This window comes from Cynocephalus volans, chromosome 14 (assembly GCF_027409185.1).
Source record: "Cynocephalus volans isolate mCynVol1 chromosome 14, mCynVol1.pri, whole genome shotgun sequence".
Lineage (NCBI taxonomy): Eukaryota > Metazoa > Chordata > Mammalia > Dermoptera > Cynocephalidae > Cynocephalus > Cynocephalus volans.
The window spans coordinates 30,783,348-30,808,616 of NC_084473.1; the positions used below are offsets into that span (position 1 = coordinate 30,783,348).

General features: G+C 32.5%; 1 protein-coding gene across 3 annotated transcripts in view; it reads left to right on the top strand.

The window, feature by feature from the left end:
• The window catches only part of BIRC6 (baculoviral IAP repeat containing 6), a 244,234-nt gene that overhangs the window by 90,520 nt on the left and 128,445 nt on the right, over positions 1 to 25,269 (top strand). For 2 of the 3 annotated variants that reach the window (XM_063078979.1, XM_063078980.1), the window contains exons 24-39: positions 5,887 to 6,074; positions 6,805 to 7,128; positions 7,359 to 7,458; positions 9,286 to 9,500; positions 9,654 to 9,862; positions 10,189 to 10,535; positions 11,329 to 11,548; positions 12,115 to 12,248; positions 12,963 to 13,073; positions 15,051 to 15,178; positions 18,601 to 18,732; positions 19,790 to 20,005; positions 20,601 to 20,784; positions 21,569 to 21,724; positions 23,355 to 23,488; positions 24,112 to 24,265. In XM_063078979.1, coding sequence (XP_062935049.1) covers positions 5,887 to 6,074; positions 6,805 to 7,128; positions 7,359 to 7,458; positions 9,286 to 9,500; positions 9,654 to 9,862; positions 10,189 to 10,535; positions 11,329 to 11,548; positions 12,115 to 12,248; positions 12,963 to 13,073; positions 15,051 to 15,178; positions 18,601 to 18,732; positions 19,790 to 20,005; positions 20,601 to 20,784; positions 21,569 to 21,724; positions 23,355 to 23,488; positions 24,112 to 24,265 — 2,952 coding nt within the window. Of the gene's footprint in view, positions 1 to 5,886; positions 6,075 to 6,804; positions 7,129 to 7,358; positions 7,459 to 9,285; positions 9,501 to 9,653; positions 9,863 to 10,188; positions 10,536 to 11,328; positions 11,549 to 12,114; positions 12,249 to 12,962; positions 13,101 to 15,050; positions 15,179 to 18,600; positions 18,733 to 19,789; positions 20,006 to 20,600; positions 20,785 to 21,568; positions 21,725 to 23,354; positions 23,489 to 24,111; positions 24,266 to 25,269 lie in introns of all 3 variants that reach the window. The other variant, XM_063078978.1, reaches the window with a different exon arrangement.

The window sequence follows — 25,269 nt, forward strand, 5'->3', positions numbered from 1 at the left end:
CACCATGGGGTCAGCCCATGTATATTGTTGATAGACATTTGAGTTGTTTCACTGTGGGGTTATGAGTACTGATGGATATGCTTCTCTCTTGAATATAAATGTAGAAATTGATTAGCTGCTTCGTAGGGTATTCACGTGTTCAACTTTAGTAAGTAATGTTAAAGAAGTGCATCTCTGAATTTCCACATAAACGAGGATTTTCAAGTTACCTCTTTGCTGTTAATTTCTATTTAAATTGCTGTAGGCTCAAAAGAAATACTCAAAATATTAATCTTGGAAAATTTGTTGTGAATCGTAGAGGTTTGGTTTTTATAAATATTTCATACATGCTTAATAATGTTTACTCTGTACTTGCTGGTGAATTTTACTGTACATATCCATTTGGTCAAGTTTGCTAATTGTGTTCTTAAAGTCCTCTGTCTTTATTGTTTATGTTATCTACATGTTTTTTAATTAATGAGATCAACATGTTAAAAATCTTGTCACTATAATTGTTGATTTGTCTGTGATAGCTTCATCAATTTTTATTTTATACTTTCCGAGACTACCTTATAAATTTAGAATGGTTGTGTTTTTCTTGGGAATTAAATCTTTCATCATTATGATTTAGTTCTTTATCTCTGTTTGCTGTTTAGCACCAACTTTCTTTTGGTTGCTATTTGTGCTGTATATAGCTTTTCATCTTTTTATCTCAACCTTTTGGTAGCTCCTTTTATTTTAGACATACTTTTTATAAGCACCAAGTAGTTGCTTTTTTTAAAAAAAAATAAAAATCCAGTCTGATATTTTTGTCTTTCAGTGATGGCATTTAGTATTTTTTGTCTTTCAATGAGAGCATTTAGTATACATTTACTGAGATATTTGTGTTTAGACCTACCATGTTTTTTATGTATACTATTAGATATCTTGTCCTGATGTTTAAATGTTTCTTTTTCTCCTTTTCCTTCCTTTTTTTTTTTGGTTGATTTTATTTTTTATTCGTCCATTTTTCTTTTTTTCTCTTTTTCACCGTTCTTTTAATAATTATGTCATTGAAATCCTGGATTTCAGAAGTCTAATTGCTGTTTTTGTTATGCAGTGAAAATCCTGTATGTTGAGCTTATCACTCTCCTAATTTCTGTGGCATTCTGGTTTATATCTTAATTTTGCATATATTTTAATCTCCATAATACATTATTATTATAGTGTTTAATATTCAGTATTCACTTGGATTTACCTCATGATTTTATTTATGTTGCTTTTTTTTTTTTTTTAATCTATGTTGCTTTTTATTCATTTCCTTGCCTTTGAGTGTTTATCTGGTATGATTTTTTTTAGGTCTGAAAATACTGTGTAAGATCTCCTTTTCTTCTTGTCTACTGATGATATATTAATTTTTTTGGAAAAATGTAAAGTTTTTGTACACAATCAGATTTACAAACCACATAGTCATTATCCAGATGCCAATATTGTTATTTTTTCACATTTCTTTTATCTTTTCCTTTTTTTTGTTTGTTTGCCAAAGTACTTTAAAGCAAATTCAAGATATTATGTCATTTTTAACTCTACATACATAATACAAACAGATGTATCTTAAATGATGTGGATATCTTCTTTAGTAACTGATGCCATTTTATCATAATCAAGGAAATTAACAGTCCATTTTATGGTGCCATCTAATTTTTAATACATAATTAAATTTATCTGAATATCACAAAAATAACATTTAGCTTATTTGGATCAAGAGGTGTCATCTTCATTCTTGAAGTATATTTTCACATCTTATAGAATACCAAGTTAGCAGTTATTTTTTCTAGTGATTTAAAGATAATCCTTTCTTGTCTTCTACCTTACACTGTATTTGTTAGAAGTCACCTGTCAGTCTTATTGCTTTTTTTAAGGTCTTTGTCACTTCTCAAACTGTTTTTGAGATCCCCTCTGCCATTTTCATATTTTTCTGTGATGTTCCTATATGTGGTCTCATATGAATTTATCCTGCTTTATATTCTTAGGACTTCCTGAATCTTTCCTTGGTATTATCCATCAGCTTTAGAAAAATCTAAGCCAATTAACTCTCCAAATATTGCTTCTGCCCTTTTTTTGTCTTCTCTTTTTTTGAGTCTTTAATTTCATAATATCTCATTACTATAACTGATATAATTTCCAACTTTTATCTTTCCTTAATTTATTATGGGTATTTTCTTATAGCCTATCTTTTTTTCTTTTTTTCTTTTTTAAACTAATTCTCTCTTCTGCTATCTAAGCATTTATGGAAAAAGACTACCCTTTCCCCATTCTTCTTCAGGGTTGCCTCAGTTATAAAAAATTTCTTGAGTATGTGTGGGTCTATTTCTGTTCCACTGGTCATTTGTCTAGCCTTTTGCCAACATCCCATTGTATAATTACTGTAACTTTATATTAAGTCTTGATATTTGATAGTACAAATCCATCAACTTTCTTTTTCTTTGTAGGTAGATTTAAAACTTTGATTTTAAAAAAAACTTTTTTTAAATTACAAGTTTGTACAGTGTTGTGCAGTCATCACCACTATCTAGATTCTAGAACATTTCCATCACTATGGAAAGAAACCCGTTATCCATTAGCAGTCACTCTCAATTTCCCTCTCTTCCCACCTCCTAGCAGTCACTAATCTATTTGCTATTCTATGGATCTGCCTACCCTGGATAGTTCATATAAATGGAATCGTACAATATATGCTGTTATGTGTCTGGTTTCTTTCACTTAGCATAATATTTTCAAGTTTCATACCTTTACCATGTATTCTTTTATGGCTGAATAATATTCTGTTGTATGTGTATACTATACTTATCCATTCAGTTAATAAAGATTTGGGTTGTTTCCTCTTCTTGGCTGTTATGCATGATGCTGCTATGAACATTTTTGTGTAAGTTTTTGTGTCAGTGTATATTTTTAGTTCTCTTGTGTACATACCTAGGAGTGGAATCTGTGAACATTCTTTTTCTTAAAGGGTGTCTTGGTTATTCTAGGTTTTTAGTACGTGTTTCTATTTTAATTTTAGATTCAGTTTGACAATTTCTACACTAAAGAAGGCTTTTTAAAAAAAAATTGGGGGATTGAATATAAATCAGTTTGGGAGAATTGGCATCTTAATATTGAGCCTTTTAATCCATTAATATGGTATACATTCTTTAGTGTATTTATGTCTTTGATTTCTTTTGGTTATGTTTTATAGTGGTTTTTTTTCGTGTGTGTGTGACTGGTAAGGGGATCGCAACCCTTGGCTGGGTGTCGCGCGCACCGCGCTCAGCCAGTGAGCGCACCGGCCATCCCTATATAGGATCTGAACCTGCGGCTTCAGTGCTCCCAGCGCCGCACTCTCCTGAATGAGCCACGGGTTCAGCCCATGTTTTATAGTTTTCAGTGGAGTATTGCATATCTCTTTTTAGATTTATACCTATATAATTGATTTTTTATGCTATTATAAGTGATATTGCTCTTAATTTTATTTTCCATTCATTTGTTGCTAGTATGTGCAAATAAGTTGATTTGCAAAAACTAATCTCATCTGGTGATACTGCTATATTAACTTACTAATTTTAATAGTTTGTAGATTCTTGGCAATTTATTTTTTGGGTATGCAATCATGTCATCTGTTCATGAAAGTTTTACTTTATTTTTTTCTGGTTGTTATATCTTTTATTTATTTATTTTTTTGCACTTGTCTTCCTAGGAATTCTTTTTTTTTAAAAGATGACCGGTAAGGGGATCTTAACCCTTGACTTGGTGTAGTCAGCACCATGCTCTCCCAAGTGAGCTAATCGGTCATCCCTGTATAGGGATCCGAACCTGTGGCCTTAGTGTTATCAGCACCACACTCTCCCAAGTGAACCACGGGCCTGCCCTTCCTAAGAATTTCTGTGTGGTATTGAATAGAAATGGTTGGAGTAGTCATCTTCGTCTTGTTTTCCCTTGTGTATTTTTTTATATCTAGAGTTTTTGAGGCCCTTCTTAGTATAAAAATAGAAAAGGATATTGAAAACTCAGATTGCGCAAAAGATTTTTAACTAGTTTTGTAGTAGCAGGATGGCTTATTTTTCTTGGATTGTGTCTTATATGTGTTTTTTAGAGACTTAATTGGTTTTCTCATAAATATTCTTTGGGCATTAGGTTTTAAAGCAGTCAAGCGCAAAAGCACACTGTATTGAAAATCACTTACTAAATGTCTTAGTAAGTCTGATAATTTCTGCTTGATAATTGGAATTAATAGCTGTTGTTCTCATGTAGTACCAGAAAGAGCAGATAGATTTCATTTGGGGCCATATGTGTTGTATGAGATATAATTGTTACTACTTTGACCAAGTTTGTGTAGTTGAATGTGTGTAAGTTAAATGAAGTGTGGTATGACTGCACTGTAATGAATGGTGGTTTTGTTTTGTTTACATGAGGAAATTTTTAGTTTTAAGAGGATATGCACAGCTTTAGTTGTTATTGGTATCTTGTTTAGTATAGTTAATTTTAAAGCATTTTATTAGAATCATAGCACAGTATAACTGTTGCTAGATGTTAAAAAGATTGTCAGATTGCCTGGGTTTTTCCCTTTTCCACTAATTTTGAGCAAATTATTGTACTTCCTTAGCTTTAGTTTCATTATCTGCAAAATGGGAATATAATAGTACCTAATACATATAATAATGTAATAGCAACAAATACTTTGCCCAATTAGTACCTAGTACTTTCTTGTTGGAAAAATTAAATGAGTTGATGTAAGTTCCATGCTTAGTATTGTGCCTTTCGTTGGCTTTGGCTTCATATAGCCCTTGGTTTTCATGGCAGTTCTACTACTGTCAACTTTATAGGGTAACTTCTCTGAGCTTCTGGTAAATGCAGAAATTCCTTAAAATTCTATCATATGGTAATGCACACCAAACATTTGCTCTTTTCATAGTAGTTATCTTTTCCATGATGTAACTTTCTACTGAAGGCCAATTGTAATATAAATGTTAATGCTGTTATTAAATTTAGCCCCTACTTCTTGTTTTGTGCTGACATATTAGATTAAGTTGTGAAATTAAGTTCTGAACAGAAAAGTCAAAGAAATTTCTTAACTGGTAAAATTTCATATAGCTTTTCATAAAACATTGATGATAATGTTCATTGGTAAGCAATGTATGCTAGATTTCACTGTGTGTGGGACACACTTCTCTCTGTTTTAGTGATCTGGGGAGTATATAATAGGAAACATTGCTTTATATATTCTGTGCAGGCCTTCTGTCTAGGGTGTGCTTAAAATGAGGAAATCAGTGTCATCTCCCTTTTAAATAAGGTTTTTTTTTTTTTTTTAAACCTTTTTGGGGCCGAGCCCGTGGCGCACTGGGTAGAGTGCTGCGCTGGCAGCGCGGCGACGCTCCCGCCGCGGGTTCGGATCCTATATAGGACTGACTGGTGCACTCACTGGCTGAGTGCCGGTCACGAAAAAATGACAAAAAAAAAAAAAAAAAAAAAAACCTTTTTTGGGGGTAGAGAGGGCTGTGTGTTGCTGCTGTATGAAAACTTAATAAAGCAAATTTAAATTTATTTTTCATGCTCAAATTTTATAAGATTACTTTTATTTTTAATGATCATTTTAATAAAATTAAAGAAAATTTTTTCTATACCAGAAATATTTGTAAACTCAAAAGTGTACTGACTCTAATTTTTCTTTGCTTTAGAAGTCATTTCTGGATCCCTTAGGACTTGAATAGTAGTATTATCAATGTACTTTTACCATTAAGATTTCCTCATTTATATTTCTTAGATTCTTTTTTTAAAATGAAAATTAACTATAGTTTTAGTGACAAAATAGTATACTTTGGATATGTTTCTCTATGAACGTTTTCTTCATCCTGGTGTTTTTGTTTTTTTGTTTTTTCCCTTGTCTTATGCCAGTGAGTTCCTTCGGGGTTACTCCTGCAGTAGGTGGACTATCATCTGGGACAGTTGGGGAAGCCTCGACAGCACTGAGTTCAGCAGCCCAGGTAGCTTTGCAGTCTCTCTCTCATGCAATGGCTTCAGCCGAGCAACAGCTACAGGTGCTGCAAGAGAAACAGCAGCAGCTTTTGAAGCTTCAGCAACAGGTTGGAGACCATTTGGCTCTTTGTTCATGCTGTCTCTAAACTTCAAAAGCTGAAAAGTACTGTAAAAAATGACCATTATTTTCATAAAGGAAAGTAGGTTGACCGATCTGAGCTAATCATTTTCAACAAAAATTGAGGTAAAGTCTTTATGAGATATTTAAATTTGTTAAGATTATATGAATATATTTTACTTGATACGTATTTGAGGGAATATAAATGATAAGGCTTTTGCAGTCTTCAAGTAAAACCCATTCTCTGTTTAAACACTCTTGATCAAACAAAGTTACCAGTTACTATTTACCTAAAATATTTTAAAGACCAAATAAATTCATGTGGCTTAAAATTTAATAGTAATGATCGGTGTTTTATAGATTTCTTTGTGGTCTAAATGCACCTTGTGGCGATTCCAGGTGACAAATTGTATCAGGTGACTCAACATGAGACTCCACTTCCTGTTAATATTTTGTTTTGAGTAGAACCTTGTTTCCTTATTTACAGTTAATTGTTCTGCTTCCTCTTCACCTTTGCTTTGAGAAAGTCCTTGTTCTCAACTACAGAGGAGATTTTACGTTAAGTATTCAAAGAAGTATATGTAGCAAAGTTCCATTTATATTGAGTCTAGTTTTGATTTAATTTCATGTTTATCTTCATAATATATACCCATGTAGTGTTCCCTACAACTTAGGTAGGCAGGATTAGTCTATATGTATTGCTTTTACTTCTTTTACAGAAAGCAAAGCTGGAAGCCAAGTTACATCAGACAACAGCTGCAGCAGCTGCAGCAGCATCAGCAGCATCGGCAGTAGGTCCTGTTCACAACTCTGTGCCTTCCAACCCAGTGGCTGCCCCTGGATTCTTCATCCATCCATCTGATGTTATTCCACCCACTCCAAAAACAACACCACTTTTTATGACTCCACCACTCACTCCACCCAATGAAGCAGTTTCTGTTGTGATTAATGCTGAACTTGCACAGCTTTTCCCAGGCTCAGTTGTCGATCCCCCAACAGTCAATCTTGCTGCACATAACAAAAATTCCAACAAGTCCAGAACGGTAAATTATGTTTTAAATTGGTGTTGTTTTAGACATTTAAAAATATTTTGAGTATACTCTAACTTTAGAAGGCAAAATTTTATTATACCAACTCAATATATTAAATTAGATTATTTTCTTTTATAAAATATGACGGAATAGACATCAGGAAATGCAACACGTTGATTTGATATTATGGCTAGTAGTTTTTATAGAGCAAGATATGCAGTTCTATTTTTTTTCTTTTCTAGAATCCACTCGGTTCTGGTCTAGCCCTTGCAATTTCTCATGCTTCACATTTTCTTCAACCTCCACCTCACCAGTCCATTATTATAGAGCGAATGCATTCAGGTAATCTTTGATTTAAAATATTTTTCTTGCCTAGTCTGCTGACCCTTTTAAGACTCACTGTTCTTCAGTTTGATTTTTCTTGGCAATGAATCACATTTGTTCTTGGGTAAGTACATTTTACCAAGAACAAGCACTACATACGGTTCAAGCTGTGTGATCACCGGGTTGAGTGGATGAGTGCTGTTCAGTAGTCTCGCTAATTCTTTTCATACAGTGGGTTTGATCTGTACATGACTCTTGCCTGTTGAAGTTTGCTTGATGTAAATATCTGCCTCCCTTGTAGTTGCTTGCTTACCATTACACTAGAAATTACACTCAAAGAAATAATCATAAAATTAACATTCTTGTAGTGGAACTATTTCTTGAGAAGAGAACTACTGCTTATAATAACTGAGTAAAATTAATAATACTTCATGGTCTCTAGTTAGTTTAGATTTTGCCTAAGTTTGTCTCATGCTTGTATGCTAGACACCTGTGATTGGGATAAGTTCTTTTGATTAGAACATATTGATGAATAAACTGTAGGCAATTTTTACCCTGTTATCCTACTTATTGTTCAGTGCCTCAGTAGCAGCAGAACTCCACAAAATCGTTAGGAAAGTAATATAGATATAATGCACATTGTAGCACTTTTCATTATGTGAACAATTAAACCATATTTGCTTTATTGGGATATCTCTTATATGGAAGAGGGAGTTTGAAAGATAATAAAGTGAAAGTCTTATGGTATTTTCTGCCCAACTAATTATTCACTGGTATAGCATTAATGTTTATTATACTTACAGTGAAAATTTGTTTTGTAGTCTTGTAAGATGTGATCAGTTGTTTACAGTACAATTTTGTTTTCTATCCATGGAAGTGACTGCAGCACATAAGCCCGCTGAGAAAAGAACTATATTCTCTGTTAGTTATTTAATAATTTTTTTGTTTAGGAAAATATTGGTAACTGCCTTGTTTTCTTTTATACTAGCTCCATCAAGAATAACATTATTCCTAGAAGTTTAATTTAGTTGTTTTTCCTTCACTATAGCTGGTAAGGTTACTGGTTTACCCTCACCCCAATGAAGAAGAAAAAGAATTAAAATATTATTAATGGTCTGCCTTCTGTTCCACAATAATTGAACTTATTCTTGTACGGTGCATGAGATGAGAGATGCAGATCTGCTCTTTCTTCATTTACTTCATCTGGTATTGAGCTGAAGAGACAGTGATATGTCCATACTGGGGGAAAATATCATTTGAGAAAAGTTGTCCGTCTCAAAGCGTTGGAGGACCTTCTCAAAGCATTCTTTAGGGGTAGTTTGCATATAATTTCAGCCACATTTTCTCTTTACATCTTAACCCCAATGTGTAGTATGCAACTCCACAAGAAGTTAAGAAAAGCTTAAGAAAACTAAAGTCAAATAATATAATCTGGTGTTTTTAATGCATCAAGTTGAGGAATTAAGGAAAAAGTCAGTGGCTGAAAGAGGAGCACATTGGTGCTTTACAGAATTAACTTACATACTCCTTTTGCTGATTTGATTTATTTTAACTCTGATGTTTTAAATGAACACATCAGAGTTATGTGCACAATTGGTTGCCCTCATAGTAACAGTCTTAGTCTTTTCTTAAATCATGGGGTTCAAAACTGACAAAAATTGGGATTTCAGAAAATTTTTGAATGAGAATCAACAAGGCCATTTTTACTTATTTGCTTTTCCTATTATTTGTATTTCAGTAAGTTGATTTCATATTTTAAGACCCGTGCTCCAAACTGTTTTCAGTGTATCATTTTGTTATTTGATAAGTTTTTTTGTCAACTGTTTCTCTCTCTCTCTCGCATAGGAGCAAGGAGATTTGTGACCTTGGATTTTGGCAGACCTATACTATTGACTGATGTATTGATTCCTACTTGTGGAGACTTGGCCTCATTATCAATTGACATTTGGACATTAGGAGAAGAGGTGGATGGAAGGCGATTGGTAGTGGCAACTGATATAAGTACCCATTCACTTATTCTTCATGACTTAATACCACCTCCTGTATGCAGATTCATGAAGGTAAGAACTTCAAGAAAGTAAATGGACATGCTTTCTGTGTTATAAGAAATACTCAGACACATAATTAAAAATATAACTATCTTTTTAAATACATTGCCCAGATTTTTGTTGTGGCATGTGTGTATGTATGTATATTTATAATTTTTATTTCAGATCACTGTCATTGGACGTTATGGAAGTACAAATGCCAGAGCTAAAATACCATTAGGATTTTATTACGGTCATACCTATATTTTACCTTGGGAAAGTGAACTGAAGTTAATGCATGATCCCCTAAGGGGAGAGGGAGAATCTGCAAACCAGCCAGAAATTGACCAGCATTTAGCAATGATGGTTGCTCTGCAGGAGGATATACAGTGCAGGTTAGTAGAAAGTTGCAAATATATTTTAATCTTATTGAAAGTCTGCATTTTGTATAAAGTTTTGTATGTATCTTGTCAAGAAATGGTGTTATATAGATGTGTGGAAAAGAACAAGAGGAAGGTAGGACACTAGCATATGATAAGAATAATGCATGAAATATTGTGATTTAGTAATTGACTCCATTTATTAGTTCTTACCAATTGAGTAATTCTTTTTAATGGTTGTGTGTTAACATGTTTTAGGGGTTTAATTCTTACTGTGTTCATACATGTGCATCAGGAGAACATTGCAGGAATTATTTTGTTCATTTATTTTTTGCTTACAGATATAACTTGGCTTGTCATCGTCTGGAAAGTCTTTTGCAAAGTATTGATCTTCCTCCTCTCAACAGTGCTAACAATGCACAGTACTTTTTGCGAAAACCAGACAAGGCAGTTGAGGAAGATAGTAGAGTTTTTTCTGCTTATCAGGATTGTATTCAGCTACAGCTTCAACTAAATTTGGCTCATAATGCAGTGCAGAGGCTCAGAGTAGCTCTAGGTGCAAGTCGGAAGATGTTGAGTGAAACATCAGGTCCAGAAGATTTAATTCAGTCGTCTTCCACAGAGCAATTACGTACTATAATCAGATATTTATTGGACACTTTGCTCAGCCTTCTTCACTCTTCAAATGGTTTGTACTTATGTACTTTAAAGGCAGGGAATATATTTGATGTGATTATGTTGCTTGTTTTAGGATCTGTGTTAATATCTTCTGGGTATTGTTCATTTTGATTTCCTTTCTAATGTGAATATTTACGAAATATCTGTTTAAGTTCACCCATTTTTTCCCTTTATTTTAATTTTTCTTAAGTGGAGTTTTGATGGGTTTCTTTTCTTGGGTTTGTGTTGTTGATGTGCACATTATTGTGTTACTGGCAGAGTAGTAAATACTAAAAAGTTCAACAGTGAAAACTTTTCATTAATTTCTAACCTAGTATGGAACTGTCATTTTCTAGCCAGGAGCTATTATTGATCATTACATATGCACGCACCAACACGCACATGCACACACACACAGAGGAGCTATTATTGATCATTACATATGCACGCACCAACACGCACGCACACACACAGACACACACACACACAGGAGTTATTATTGATCATTACATATGCACACACACAGAGACACACACACACTCACACTCTCACACACACTCTCTCACATTCACTCTCTTACTTAACACAGCCATCTGGTACACCTAGTGCCATAGACAAGAGATATAATTTGTGTAAGTGCTAGCTCTTTTCCCCTTCATGTATTTGATAGTTAAATTTCTATATATGAGGAGTAAAAAAAAATAGCAAAATAAATACAATTGTCTACTGATTGATGGTAAAGAAGAAGGCATATCTAAGCATGCTTTTTGATATTATACAATACACTTAAATAAGAAATTTTACTGTTTTCTTTCTTGTAATAGGACACTCTGTTCCTGCAGTTTTGCAGAGCACATTTCATGCCCAGGCCTGTGAAGAGCTCTTTAAACACTTGTGCATTAGTGGAACTCCAAAGATACGGCTACATACTGGTCTTCTGCTTGTTCAGCTATGTGGTGGTGAAAGATGGTGGGGTCAGTTTCTTTCTAATGTTCTTCAGGAATTGTACAATTCAGAGCAGCTTCTCATCTTTCCACAGGATAGGTAGGTCAGAAAATATTGGAGGTATTTGTTATTAGTGATTTGTGTTTCTAACAGTCATTGGTCAGATTTTGAAATCTTGTTTATGTGATTTTGAAGTGTGGAAAAAATAAAGCAGGTCTACTCAGGGTTTTGGGAATGCCTAGTGAATGGCACCAGCACTATGTTGATAATTATACATGATATAACTAATCTACACTCTTTAGTTTCCTAATTGAACGTGTGTAATTTATAGATCTGTGTTTACAATTATTTATCAGCTCATGTTACTTTGTGTGTTAATTGTGTTTTTTTGAGGGTAAGATAAAGTTCTCTTATTCTTCACTAAGTTCCTGATTTCATGGTGATAATGTTAGAAAATTCTGTAGAACCAGTAGCTAGAAAAAGAGCTAATTTTAACATTATACCTCCAGATATAAATCTTGCTTACCTAACCTGACATATAATATGTTTTTAGGGGCAAACTCTATTAAATTTCAGTGAATTTATTCAATTTCAATGTAAATTATTTTAAAAATTGAACAAGTAAATTGATTCTTACTTGATATTTTCTTTATATTTTTTTTCAGGGTCTTCATGTTACTTTCCTGCATTGGTCAACGATCACTCAGTAATAGTGGAGTATTAGAAAGCTTACTTAATCTCCTAGATGATTTATTGTCACCTCTTCAGCCACAATTACCGATGCATAGGAGGACAGAAGGTATTAATGTAAAGCGTTGATCTTTAGTGAAAATATGATTCCTATAAATATTGCTTTTTTAAAACAACTTCTCTGAAATATTTATCTTAATATTTATTGTAACACATTTTGTTAATATTTTTATGATGTAGACTTTTTACAAAGAGCAACCTTCATGTGATTGCCATATACTTATTGCTTTTTAAGTCTATTACCTTTTCATTATTTGAACTTTGATCTTAGGAATTTTATGTTTTTTTCTGTACTATCGTAACTGAAATCAAATGCCCTTATATAAGTTTAAGCTTTAAGGCACAGTTGGTGCTCTGGTCAATGATAAAAGGCTTAGTTTAAGCAAGAAAATTGTTGCAGGAATAAAAACTTTAGAACATAGTTTAGTATTATATGAATTGTAAATTGAGAGATGTTTTATTTCAGTCACCTGTGAGTCCAAGAATAGCATCTTATACATTGCTTTCTAGTTTATCTGTTGAAGTCAGCCTGCATTTAATCTATTTTTGTACATGAAGCATTTGTCTTTCATTAGATTTGATATTTTGCTCAATTTGTGGCCATCGATACCTAAGTTTCAGGCTTATTATATATAAATATTAGTGTTAGTAATGATATGGTATTTTTTGGATTTATAAAATATTTAATCTCAATTATTTTATCAGACATTATTAGGACTCTTACACTCACCTGGATTTTTTTCCCCCTCTCATCTCTGTCCAGGAGTACTAGATATTCCCATGATCAGTTGGGTTGTTATGCTGGTGTCCAGGTTGCTGGATTATGTGGCAACTGTTGAAGATGAAGCTGCAGCTGCAAAGAAACCTTTGAATGGTAAAGACAGGGAGAGGTTTATGACAGGTATCAGAAGTTTATAATAATATGTTGGTGGGAATTTTGAGTGACTCTGCAGTTGTTCCAGAACTGGCTATTGGCCTGGAGTTACCAGCTGTATGTAATTTATTGAAAATACGAAATCAGGTTACCAGGAATCTTTTTAAAGATAGAATTTATATGTTAAGGACTTTCTGATAGTCAAGATTCTTTGTCTGTATATGACTTTTAGTTTCTAAATACAATTATGTCTTTCACAAGGTTTTCCTCCTATGCTTATTTAAACACTTTATAATAATATACATATAAGTGAGTTATGAAAGGGAAATTTGTGAAGAGTTCTTATAGTTTTTTGTTATGTTAGTATAGTGTGTCATTTGATTTACCATTGTCGAGTTCTACTAATTAACTACAAATGACCTTTATGTTTAGATAGAGAAATTCTTCCACTTTTTTGAATTGTAATCTTTCTTCATAGGCTTGAGGCACAGAAAAATTAAAGGAAATCAAACTGTAAGACCAACCGTTTTCTTCCCCTCTTCCCAGTTAACAAGGCTTTTTATAAAGGTTTTGATATAGCTAAATCTAATATCTAAATACAGCCATTAAGGTCCATAAAATTTGGAATTCTACACATTGTCAGTCTCCCAATATTTTAAAATTCCCGTGAGATACTTTATAGCTGAATCAATTGCTTATAGTGTATATTATGTTTTGGAAGATGGTGGGGAATTCTGATGCCCCGGAAATTTACTTTATTTTTATTTTTATTTATTTAAAAAAATTTTTTATTTTTACTTAAACATCTCAATGTACATTGTAGTTAATTTTTTGTATCACACACATTGTAGCATCCCTTTACCTGTTCCTCTTTCCCCTCCTCCCCACTACATCATATCTGTTCACTTGTCTTAACAATTCAAGCAATTGTTGTGATTTTTGTGTCTTCTTCCCCCCCATTTGTTTGTATATTTATTTATTTATTTATTTTTTAGCTCCCACAAATAAGCGAGAACCTGTGGTGTTTCTCTTTCTGTGCCTGACTTGTTTCACTTAATGTAATTTTCTCTAAGTCCATCCATGTTGTTGCAAATGGTAGTATTTCATTTTTTTTATAGCAGAGTAGTATTCTATTGTGTAGATATGCCACAGTTTCCTTATCCACAGGAAATTTACTTTATATTGGTTTTTTTGTAAAACAAATTACGAATGTCCGTAGGTCAGCTTACTCAGTTACAGGATATAGAAGTTAAGATATATAATTAAAATGAATAAAATTATAATATAAAGTTAGACTATAACAGATAGTATTTTAAGTGTTAGTTTTTATTTATATTGTTCAGATAGTATGGATCTACTAGTGGAAAAGTTTTTTTAGGGTTTGAGGAATTTGAGCTAAGACGACATATAACAGAGAAGAGGAAAAGATATTTTTAGTTAGGCAAACATGAGTAAAGAATTGGGGATTGGTAAGTGTGGTATTGGGCCTGAATTAATCAAAAGAATGACACAGAAAAATGAGAATAAATGTAGCTACACAGCCTAGTTTTTGAACTGTTTAACCTCTTTTTGGCAGCTAGTCAAATTGTTGAGTACCTTTTTTCAGTCTCTGCACAAAAGCGTATGTGTTTGACATAGGCAAAGGTGAGTGTTGTTAGAACTGAGTGACATCAAGCAGTGTTGTGTAAAGATTAATCTTAAACAATTGTCGAGGAAGATGGCTGTTATTCTAGAGGAAAGATTGGAGACAGAGAACTCTGGTCATAAAGTCATTTAGGGCCTAGGTTAGAGCATTAACAGTTATTTAACCTTTGTAGGGTCAGATTTAGCAATTTCTTAACAATGGTTTCTTTAATTTTCTTTAAAACTTCTTTGTCATGATTGACACACAATTGTGTTTTGTGTTTTCTGGATATGAAAGGTACTTTAAATTCACATTTAACAGAATTATTAATAAAACTTTTCCTCCCCCTATAGGTAACCAGTGGAGTTTTATTAACAATAATCTGCACACTCAGAGCTTAAATAGATCTTCCAAAGGCAGCAGTAGCCTTGATAGATTATATTCCAGAAAAATCAGAAAGCAGCTTGTTCATCATAAACAGGTAGTTGTCACTACATTTTTTGTTTTAATGTTTGAGAGTATTGTTTTGGAGGTTGTATGAGATAGATGTGCCATCAGATCTTAGGTATGACATTAAATGAGCTACTTACCTTAGGGAAATGATTTAACACTTTGGAGACTGAGTTTCATTATTTGTAAAATGGCTACAATATGTAGTATACAGATTTTTGGTGATGTTCTTTAAACTGTTTACCTTTTTCCATCTCTTACTACCATTTTAAGTGAGGTTGCCATTATTTTTTTCCTAGTCAAAAGGCCTCCCTGCCTTTGTTCTTCCTTAATGCAATCCATTTTCCCCTAGAAATTGCTGCCCATAGAGAGTTGTTTTTAGATATAAACCTGATCATATCATTCCTTCCTTAAATTCTTAGTGGCTTTTATTTGACATTTGGGTGAAGGTCATACTCCTTAATATGGTGTTACAGTATCCATCATCTGTCCTGCTATCCAACTTTAAGGTTTCAATTCGGTTTCTTAAAGCTCTAACTATGTTGAATTTGAGTTCCTGGAACCACCCACACCAGTTTTGTCATCTAGGATTTTTGTGTATGCTAAATAGTTTTTTTCTTTTTACATAGGTACTTTTTACCCTTTTGCCTGGTTAACTGAACTTATTTTTCAGCCATTTCATATTCCATTCCTCAAAGAGGTCTTCCCTAGTTTCTATATTAGAATAGTACTCTTATGTAATGTGTTGTCCTATGTAGACTATATCCTTCCTTTAATTATATTCATCTTCTTTTTTGTGAGTGTTCTTTTATTTTGTTAACTTAAGATTTGTACATTTCACTGTAAGTGATTTCCTTAAAGTACTGTTAGGGAATCGTGCAGTATGTGTTTGAATAATACGTGCAATCATGCAGTATGTGTTTTGAATAAATCTTGAAAACATCATTTGCTCAACGTGATGTTTTTGAGATTTTTCTATGTGGAGTATATCAGTAGTTCTTTTTTTTTTTTTTTTTCTATTATACCATTCTTTGAATATTCTAAAATCTGTTTGTCCATTTTTCTGTTGATGAATCCTTTCTTTAGTTTTCCATTGTTTCTTTTTGAAGTGTGTGTGTGTGTGTGTGTGTGTGTGTGTGTGTGTTCCCTTCTCTACTTTTTCATTGCATGGGAGTGTGCACACATGCACAGGACACCATGAATCCTCATGGTTTCCAGTAGTGGCCTACATTAGTTACATGCTGTCCCTTCAATTTATACATAATATTTATTTGATGTGCATTTCTAACAGGGATTGAGTTTAAAGCTGATGTCAGATTCTTATGAGCCATTACTTTAATGTAATTACTTTTCAAAAGGTATCCTACTCTTTCTTCTAGAGAAAGACACTTCATCGAGTTTATAAACTATATCCTTGATTCCTACCTAGTGTACAAGGACACTTCAAAAAGTTCGTGGAAATATAGAATTATACGAGAACACAAATCGTTCCATGAACTTTTTGAAGACCCTTGTGGAGCCTAGTATATTGTATGTAGCAGTTCCAAAACTATTTGCATAATTGATTTAAGATGAAATGAGATTTTATATGAAAATCCTTAGATCTAGCAAGTTTATGAAAGTTTTTGGTCTTTTTTAAAGGTGGATTTGGCACTAAGTTGTTTATTTTTCATTTCTAAGATTTTCAACTATAAAGCTAAGTCAGTCTTCTACAAGAAAAATGATATGAGGTATCCTTCTCAACTCCCTTTTCTTTTTGAGACTCTTTAAATTTTAGTTAGTACTAATTTGCATCCTTTCAAATACAGCTAAAATATATTGACCAGTTAATGTTTATGCCTGCTGTATTTAATTTAGGATATAAACATGGAAAACAAAAGCTAGACTATAATCCAGTGGATATTTCTTTGTCAAATATTCCTGTTTGATTTTTTATTATAAAGGACATTTATTGGACAGGTGGCAAAACTTAAAAGAGGATCTGAGGAGAAATTAATGGTAGGGCATCAGTGTTACTTCACTGATTTTGATGGTTGTATTGTGATTTGTAGGAGAACATTCTTGTTTCGAGGAGGTACACAGTAAAGTATTCGGGGGATTGGGCATCAGGTTGCCAACTTATTCTCGAATAGTTTAGGGAAGACAAATGTATTTTTACAATAATTAAAATTGTGGTTGTTTGAAAATAAAAATTATATTTTTCTTGATTATAATTGTAGAACTTTTGAAAATTTTCTGAAAATACAGATTTGTAGTAATTCTTCTAAATTTGCTTTTTTTTATTATTACATGTGCATGCTAGTTTTAACTTATGATACATTTTTCTTCCTTTATGGAGCTAACAGCCAAGTGGATTTTCCTTTTTAATATAATATTAGTATTTTTTTCCGTGATCCCAAAAATATGTGTCGAGTAGAAATTTAGGAAGTGCTCTTTGAGAAGGCAGGTTTATAAGATCTTAACATATAAATTATTTATTTATTATGTTTCTATACCTTCCCAGTGATTTTTCTATTTAAAATAACTGTATATGTCTATATGTGGAAGTCACTTAACTCATTGTAAGGTCTTCATGGGCAAAAAGTCTTTTCTCTCCCTTGGTCTATTTGTTCATTGCTACAGACTGTAGATTACCAGGGTTTAGGAATGGGGGAGATGGGATAGGAGGGAGATGGGTATTGTTATATAAGGACAACATGAAGGAACCTGGTGATGGAAACTATTCAGTATTGACTGTTGTGGTGGATACATGAACTTACAACTTTGGAATTGTATACACTAAATAAACACAAGCACACACACAGATGAGTGCAAGTAGAACTGAAAAAATCTGGATAAAATTGGTGAATTGTGTCAATGTCCATACCTTGTTGCAAAATTATACTGTAGCTTTGCAAAATATTGTTATTAGGGGCAACTGGGTAAAGTGTACAAGAGATTTTCTCAAAGCTGCATATAAAATCAATAAAAATTTTAATAACAGATATACCAAAAATATATGCTACTTTTTTTAATTTTTATTTTTTATTTTAGCTTCTCAATATACATTGTAGTCAGTAAAAATATGTGCTACTTCTGAGGGAGATACCCATAACAGCAAAGCTAAAAGTGTTAAGCGATAAAAATATCTTCCCCATGTATATAAAAATAAATAGTTGTTTTCTTCTATTAAAAAAGTCTGTCACCCAATATCTTTATTGGCTTGTGTAGGAAAGTCTTCCAGTTACTTTCCTTCTGCCATAGGTAATGAGCTGATTACTTAATGATAACATGGCAAAATCTTTGAGTCAGGATTTGGAAATGATTTTTTAAAATGAGCACAACACAGTTAAAATTTCATTACTAGATCTTTTAGGGAGTTACGGCATTAGCTTGGATGTATGAATTCTGTGAGGAGTACAATAATTTTACTTTTTTTAAACATTATTTTTAAGATTGATTGTCTTTTTATAGCAACTTAACCTACTAAAAGCAAAACAGAAGGCTTTGGTAGAACAGATGGAAAAAGAAAAAATACAGAGTAACAAAGGATCATCATATAAACTCCTAGTAGAACAAGCAAAACTAAAGCAGGCTACTTCGAAGGTATGATCTATACTTTTTAATGTAATTATCTCAGAAAAAATCACTTCTGCCTGTAGTATTTTAAATTGTTTGAGTGGTTAGTATCTTTAATAATGATCAGGAAACTTAAATATATGTTATTCTACTTATCAACAGAAAAAAAATCCACTATGGACTTTTTTTCGGTAGGGTAGCTTTTAACTCAAAGAAATGTATGATAAATGTGAACTTTAAGTACTGTTCTAGTGTAATACCTTCAAAGTGGATTGAGCTATAGTAAATTGAACATAGAAGAGTCATTGGAATGTACAGTTTTGCTAATGTGGCATTGACAGTGCTGTTTATTATTTTCATACTAAAATAAGAAATATATAAGATGATTATAAGTATCATGTGTCAGCCTTAAAAATAAAATTAATATATAAAGTGAAAACTTTGGCATCCCTTTCCCCCTTAGTTACATTATTGGAAGATTTTCAGGGCTAGGTTTAAAAGTGGAACTTATTTTGGATCTAGTGGTGCTCACAAGGCTGAAATATAGCATTTCTTTTCTAAGTGAATATGAAGTTCAAGTAATTTGTAAATAAATTTTTTTTAAAACTTGATATATATATATTTTTTATTTGGGGGAATGATATTTATATGTAGGAAGCAAGTTTGTGTATTATGTTTTTGTAAATATGAAATTATTCTACCAGAGTTTGAAATAACTTGAATTAATACTTTGCACTTGAAGTTATATTAGTTTTCTTTATTGTTAACCTTGTAGGAATTATGTTTAGGATGTTTTGGTAATATTTATTTAAGTTATTACATTTGACCTATAGAATTCTGTAGAATTTCACTTTCTGAAATTCTCTTATATATCTTATACATTACTCTAAATAGGTAAGAAATATTGGTCAATATAGTTTTTAATAATCTTACTTTTTGAAACTTGCAGTTTATCTAAAAATTTTGTTCTTCAGAAGTTGTAAGTTTGCTGATAAATATAAATATTTTTCCATAAATAAATTTATACTGAAAAAATTATCATAAAATAAATACTTATTTAAATACTGTAAATTTCTGTGTGCAGCACTTTAAGGATTTAATTCGTTTACGTCGGACAGCAGAATGGTCCCGTTCCAATTTAGACACAGAAGTTACAACAACAAAAGAAAATCCAGAGATAGAACCACTTCCATTTACTCTGGCTCATGAGCGTTGTATCTCAGTAGTTCAAAAACTTGTTCTGTTTCTCCTCTCCATGGATTTTACATGTCATGCAGATCTCTTATTATTTGTTTGTAAGGTGAGTTAAATATTAGAATAATTTATAAGAATAGACTTATAAGGTAAGAAAAAGAACCAGGATATGATGTAGTTTATTTAATAGATTTTAATTAAGAGAAATAGTCCTAATTTTGATTTTCCTTTTTTGCAGTTTAGTTTTTTTATTGTGCCTTGAAAGATTAAAAATTCATTTATCCCTAAGGAAACCTGATTTATATTTCAATTTAGTTAAAACTCGATGGTTTGAAATGTAGGTAATGTGGGAATATCTGTCTCCAACTGACGTTTCTTAATTAAAATAGGAAATAGAGAAATAAGTGTCATATTAATGAAGGACTTTTAATGCCATGATTGCTTTCCTGTAGCATATTCACTGTTCATGGAAATTATTCTTAACCTTTCCACCCAGATGTAAACCAGATTTTGATATTTGATTCATGAAATTAATTTCCTTTGTATTCCTTCTCACGTGATTATTTTGACACCAAAGTCATACATCATTATTGAAAACTGTTACTCTGATGCTAAAGTATTTATAGATTTTTGTTATTTTTTTGAAAAAAAAACATATGTAATTGCTATTTAAATACCTAATTTTATAAAACGTATTACAGGTTCTAGCTCGCATTGCAAATGCCACAAGGCCAACTATTCATCTGTGTGAGATTGTGAATGAACCTCAGTTGGAAAGACTGCTGTTACTTTTGGTCGGAACTGACTTCAATAGAGGAGATATATCTTGGGGTGGTGCTTGGGCTCAGTATTCCTTAACTTGTATGCTACAGGATATTTTAGCAGGTTTGTCAGAATTTATTTCTATTTTCAGAATAATTTATAGTATATGTCAAACTTAGCTTGTCATTGTTCAGCTAAGTAATCTTTAAAGGAAATTGTAAACCCCTAAAAGCATAAAAGTCTCTTTACAAGTTACAGCAGTAGCAACCATTTAGAATTACTTTTGTATTTAATTATGTCGACAGCTGTGATAAAGTTAAGTTGTTAAAGTGCATGGATTTTGGAGCTAGTCTGCTTCGTCATTATACCAGTGGTGTCCTGCTTACTGATTCTTTATACTATGCCTCAGTTTTTTCATATGTAAAATAAAGATAATAAAAGTAGGGCCGAGCCCATGGCGCACTTGGTAGAGTGCGGCGCTGGGAGCGCTGCGACGCTCCCGCCGCAGGTTCGGATCCTATATAGGACTGGCCGGTGCACTCACTGGCTGAGTGCCGGTCACGAAAAGGACAAAAAAAAAAAAAAAAAGATAATAAAAGTACCTTCCTTATAAGGTTATTTTGGTGAATAATAAGTGGGATAATATTTCTAAAGTTATTATAATAACTCCTTGTACATATTAACCATTTTGTGTTTTCTGCTGCTAGTTACTTGTTTTTGTCATTTGAAGGTAATACATTGAGTCTTGGTATTCTTTGTGGGGGCTCATTTGCCTCAGATTCTTTTATAGGTGGTAGAACACATACTATTTTATTCTTTCAACTGGAGGAAAACGTATGGGTTAATATTTTTCAGAATTCCATGTATAGATTATTAAAGCAGTTAGGACTGTCTCTTTACATTACAGGAGAATTGTTGGCTCCAGTAGCTGCAGAAGCCATGGAAGAAGGAACAGTGGGTGATGATGTAGGTGCAACGGCTGGCGACTCTGATGACTCTCTTCAGCAGTCTTCAGTACAGTTGCTGGAAACTATAGACGAACCTTTGACGCATGATATAACAGGTAAATTTTAAAATTATGTTTTATTTAAAATATCCTTTAGTTCTTTCTATTAAATAAAAATATGAGGGTACTTGAAAATGTGGAAAAATAGAATTGAAAGATAATGTGAATCTTTCTACAAACTTTTCAAAGTAGCTGCGTATGTTTCAAAATAAGGAATGTTAGTGAAGAGTAGAATTGATTTTTATATTTTTATATTAGGTCTTTGGCCTTATAAATAGCATTGGGTATTTTCCTGATAAATATATTTTCCTTGCTTCTCTGAATGAGTGCTTCTATACTATAACAAAGTGCTATCATTTCATCATGTCCTAATTCTTTTGATACAGTCAGATTTGGTTATGTTGAAGAAGATACTACATAGACATTTCAAGATATACAGTAGTGAAGATAGTAAGGTTAAAAGCTCTTGTTCTTTAAAATCAAGCTTTTTTGGTGTATTTTTCTTTTGTTTCTTTCTTTCCTTTTTTTTTCAAAACTGTATTTGTAAATTAGCACGCACAGTCCTTTGTGATCTAGATACTCCTTACTTTTCAAAACTCTGTTATGGTTACTACCCTATATTTGTCAGATGCTGCAGTCATTTTCAACCATTTGTCGTTTTTTAATCTCTTGTGATTTGATCTTTTCTCCTGATATTCTCTTTATCTGGAATCAACCTTCTCTAATAAGACATGATGAACTCCCCTTCTAATATTCACATAAACCATACCCTTCCTTTAAGAGGCATTTTCTGCCACTGTCAGCAGAGTTGGGGACTTGGCTCTCTGTGCTCCCTTTGCACACTCAGATATCTCTGCTAGCATGTATCATGTTGTAGTTAAATTAAAGTGCACCATCTCTGCTAGCATGTATCATGTGTGGTTAGTTAAACTATAGTGCACCCCCACCTCTGAACTTCATCTGTTGGAGGGTGGAGATTTGTATCATTAATCTTTACTCAAATCCTACTACAGGTTGGCGTTCGATAGGCATCCTGTAAATATATGTTGAACAAAAGGATGAGATGGATGGGAAAGGAAGGGTAGTAAGGGATACTTAAAAATTTGGAGATGGGTATCTCCAAAATGATTTCTGATTCATAATAGAAAAATAAATAGCAGTCTTATAACTTAAATCTTCCTTGCTTTTCTTTTCTTTTTTTTTTTTTTTTTTTGTCCTTTTCGTGACCGGCACTCAGCCAGTGAGTGCACCCGCCAGTCCTATATAGGATCCGAACCTGCGGCGGGAGCGTCGCAGCGCTCCCACTTGCTTTTCTTTTTAATACTGGGTAGCATTACTATAATAATGGATGTAATAGAATGAATAATGTTTGTTGTAGAAATGTTAATGATTGTTTTTAGTAGCAAAGTTTATGCAACTTGATTTAAAAAATATGGTGGTCTTTTCCCTAGGAAATCAAATATCATTGCATTGGTGTTTTCATTGTGTTATGGAAAGATATATTTGCTTAACTGTTAAGCTTAATTTTAATGTTTAATCGTTACGTATAAAAATTGAGAGATTTTTTTGTTAGTAGGCATGTACGTTACATGCAAGTAAAATAACTTTTTCCATAACTGAAAGCAACATTTTAGTTAAATTTTATGTGAGAAGATCCACCAATAAAATGGCTTTCAATTATTTGAAGGGGCACCTCCTCTCTCCTCTTTGGAAAAGGATAAAGAAATTGACCTTGAACTACTTCAAGATTTAATGGAAGTTGACATTGATCCTTTAGATATTGATTTGGAAAAGGATCCTCTGGCAGCCAAAGTTTTCAAGGTATAATACATTAGAATATTCTTTGCAATTTAAGTCTTTCATCTTACACTTTTGGCTTAGTAATTACTTAAAAGAGGAAAATATACATGTTTATCACCAAATGCAACCTATTATTAAGCATACTCAAAATGCATCAAATTGCTTATAGGTACTATACCATTTTTATTAATATAGCCAGTAATAATTATGTTATAGTGATATTAACTACTAGTAAGCTTGTGGAAGTATAGTTATGGATTACAAACATTTCCAGTAACCATTTAAAACTCATCCAAGCTTCGTTCATTGCAGATTCTACTTCTATGTTAGTCTCCACTTTTCTAAAGAAGATACACCTGTAATACTTTATAGTGGTATTGTTCTTTTGATGCATAAGAGATTTTATTAAGGGTGCTAGTTATGTCTCAGTTTCTAAACAAATAAGTTTTTTTTTAGATTTTGGAAGAAAAGGAAGAGATTATCACTGAACCATTCTTGTAAATCATTAAAATTATAAGTGGGTTTTTGGAATTTAAAAGGTGGGGAGAATGTTTATTTTGTTGTCCTGTTTGGGTTTAGATGATATAATGTGTCACTCAGTGAAAAAACAATAATAAACCGCAGTTTTTTCCCATTCTTTAAAGCCAATAAGCAGTACATGGTATGATTATTGGGGTGCTGATTATGGCACCTACAATTACAACCCTTACATTGGAGGTCTGGGAATTCCTGTAGCAAAGCCACCAGCAAATACAGAGAAGAATGGATCACAGACAGTTAGTGTTTCAGTATCTCAGGGTAAGTGTATGTTTATATTTTAAGGCATATGCTACTCTTAAAACAAGTTCTCAATTTATGTGTACTTTGTCCCTTGAAAAATTGAGCCTGGATGTATGCTAGAGGAGTTTAGTATCACATCTGTGCCATGAGTGCTATTCAGAGCTGTGTATTTCTCTTGTTAGTCAGTTTGGAGGAGCTTGCATTTATAATCCATCTTTTTGTTTCTTTCTCACAATAACACCTAGCAAAAGCTGTTCATAAGTTGTGTGTGATAGATAATGATTTTAATTAATTGTGCTTTTTAAAAATTTCTTATCTTTAATAATAAACTTGTATTTTATTTATAATCAGAATGAAACCACATTGAATCTTGTTTTTGTGCTTTTGTAGTCATGTAGCATATATGAGACATATTTAATTTTTCTTTATAAAATATTTTTAAATTTTGAAACAATCACACATTTACTGAAATATTGCAGATACCCTTGTGTAATAGAGAATGCTTGTTATCCTTACATTTGAGAGTAAGTTTTTGAACTGATATTTTTTTAATTTAATTTTGTTTGTTCTTCATAAGCACAAGAAGTATATTCCATCAAACTCAGAAAATTAATATTACTACTGTCTAACGCTGAGAGCCCATTCAAATTTTAGCAGTTGTCCAAATAATGTCCTTTATGCAGAAGGACCCAGTACTAAATCATGCATTGCATTTATTTGTTGTATCTTTTTGGTCTTGTTCAGTCTGCAACAGTTTCTCAGAGTTGACTTTCATGATCTTGATGTTTTTGAAGATTACAGGTTGGTTATTTTGTAGAATGTCCCTCAATTTGGGTTTAAATGCTATTTTCTCATGATTAGATTGAGATCATGCATCTTGGCAGTAATATCATAGTAATAATGCTCAGTTTTTCTCATTGCAGCCTATTAGGTTGATTCTGAGTTTGATTTGTCCCCTACTAGTGGTGTTAAGTTTAATCACTTAATTAAGGAAGTGTCTGCTGGGCTTCTCCTTTGTAAAG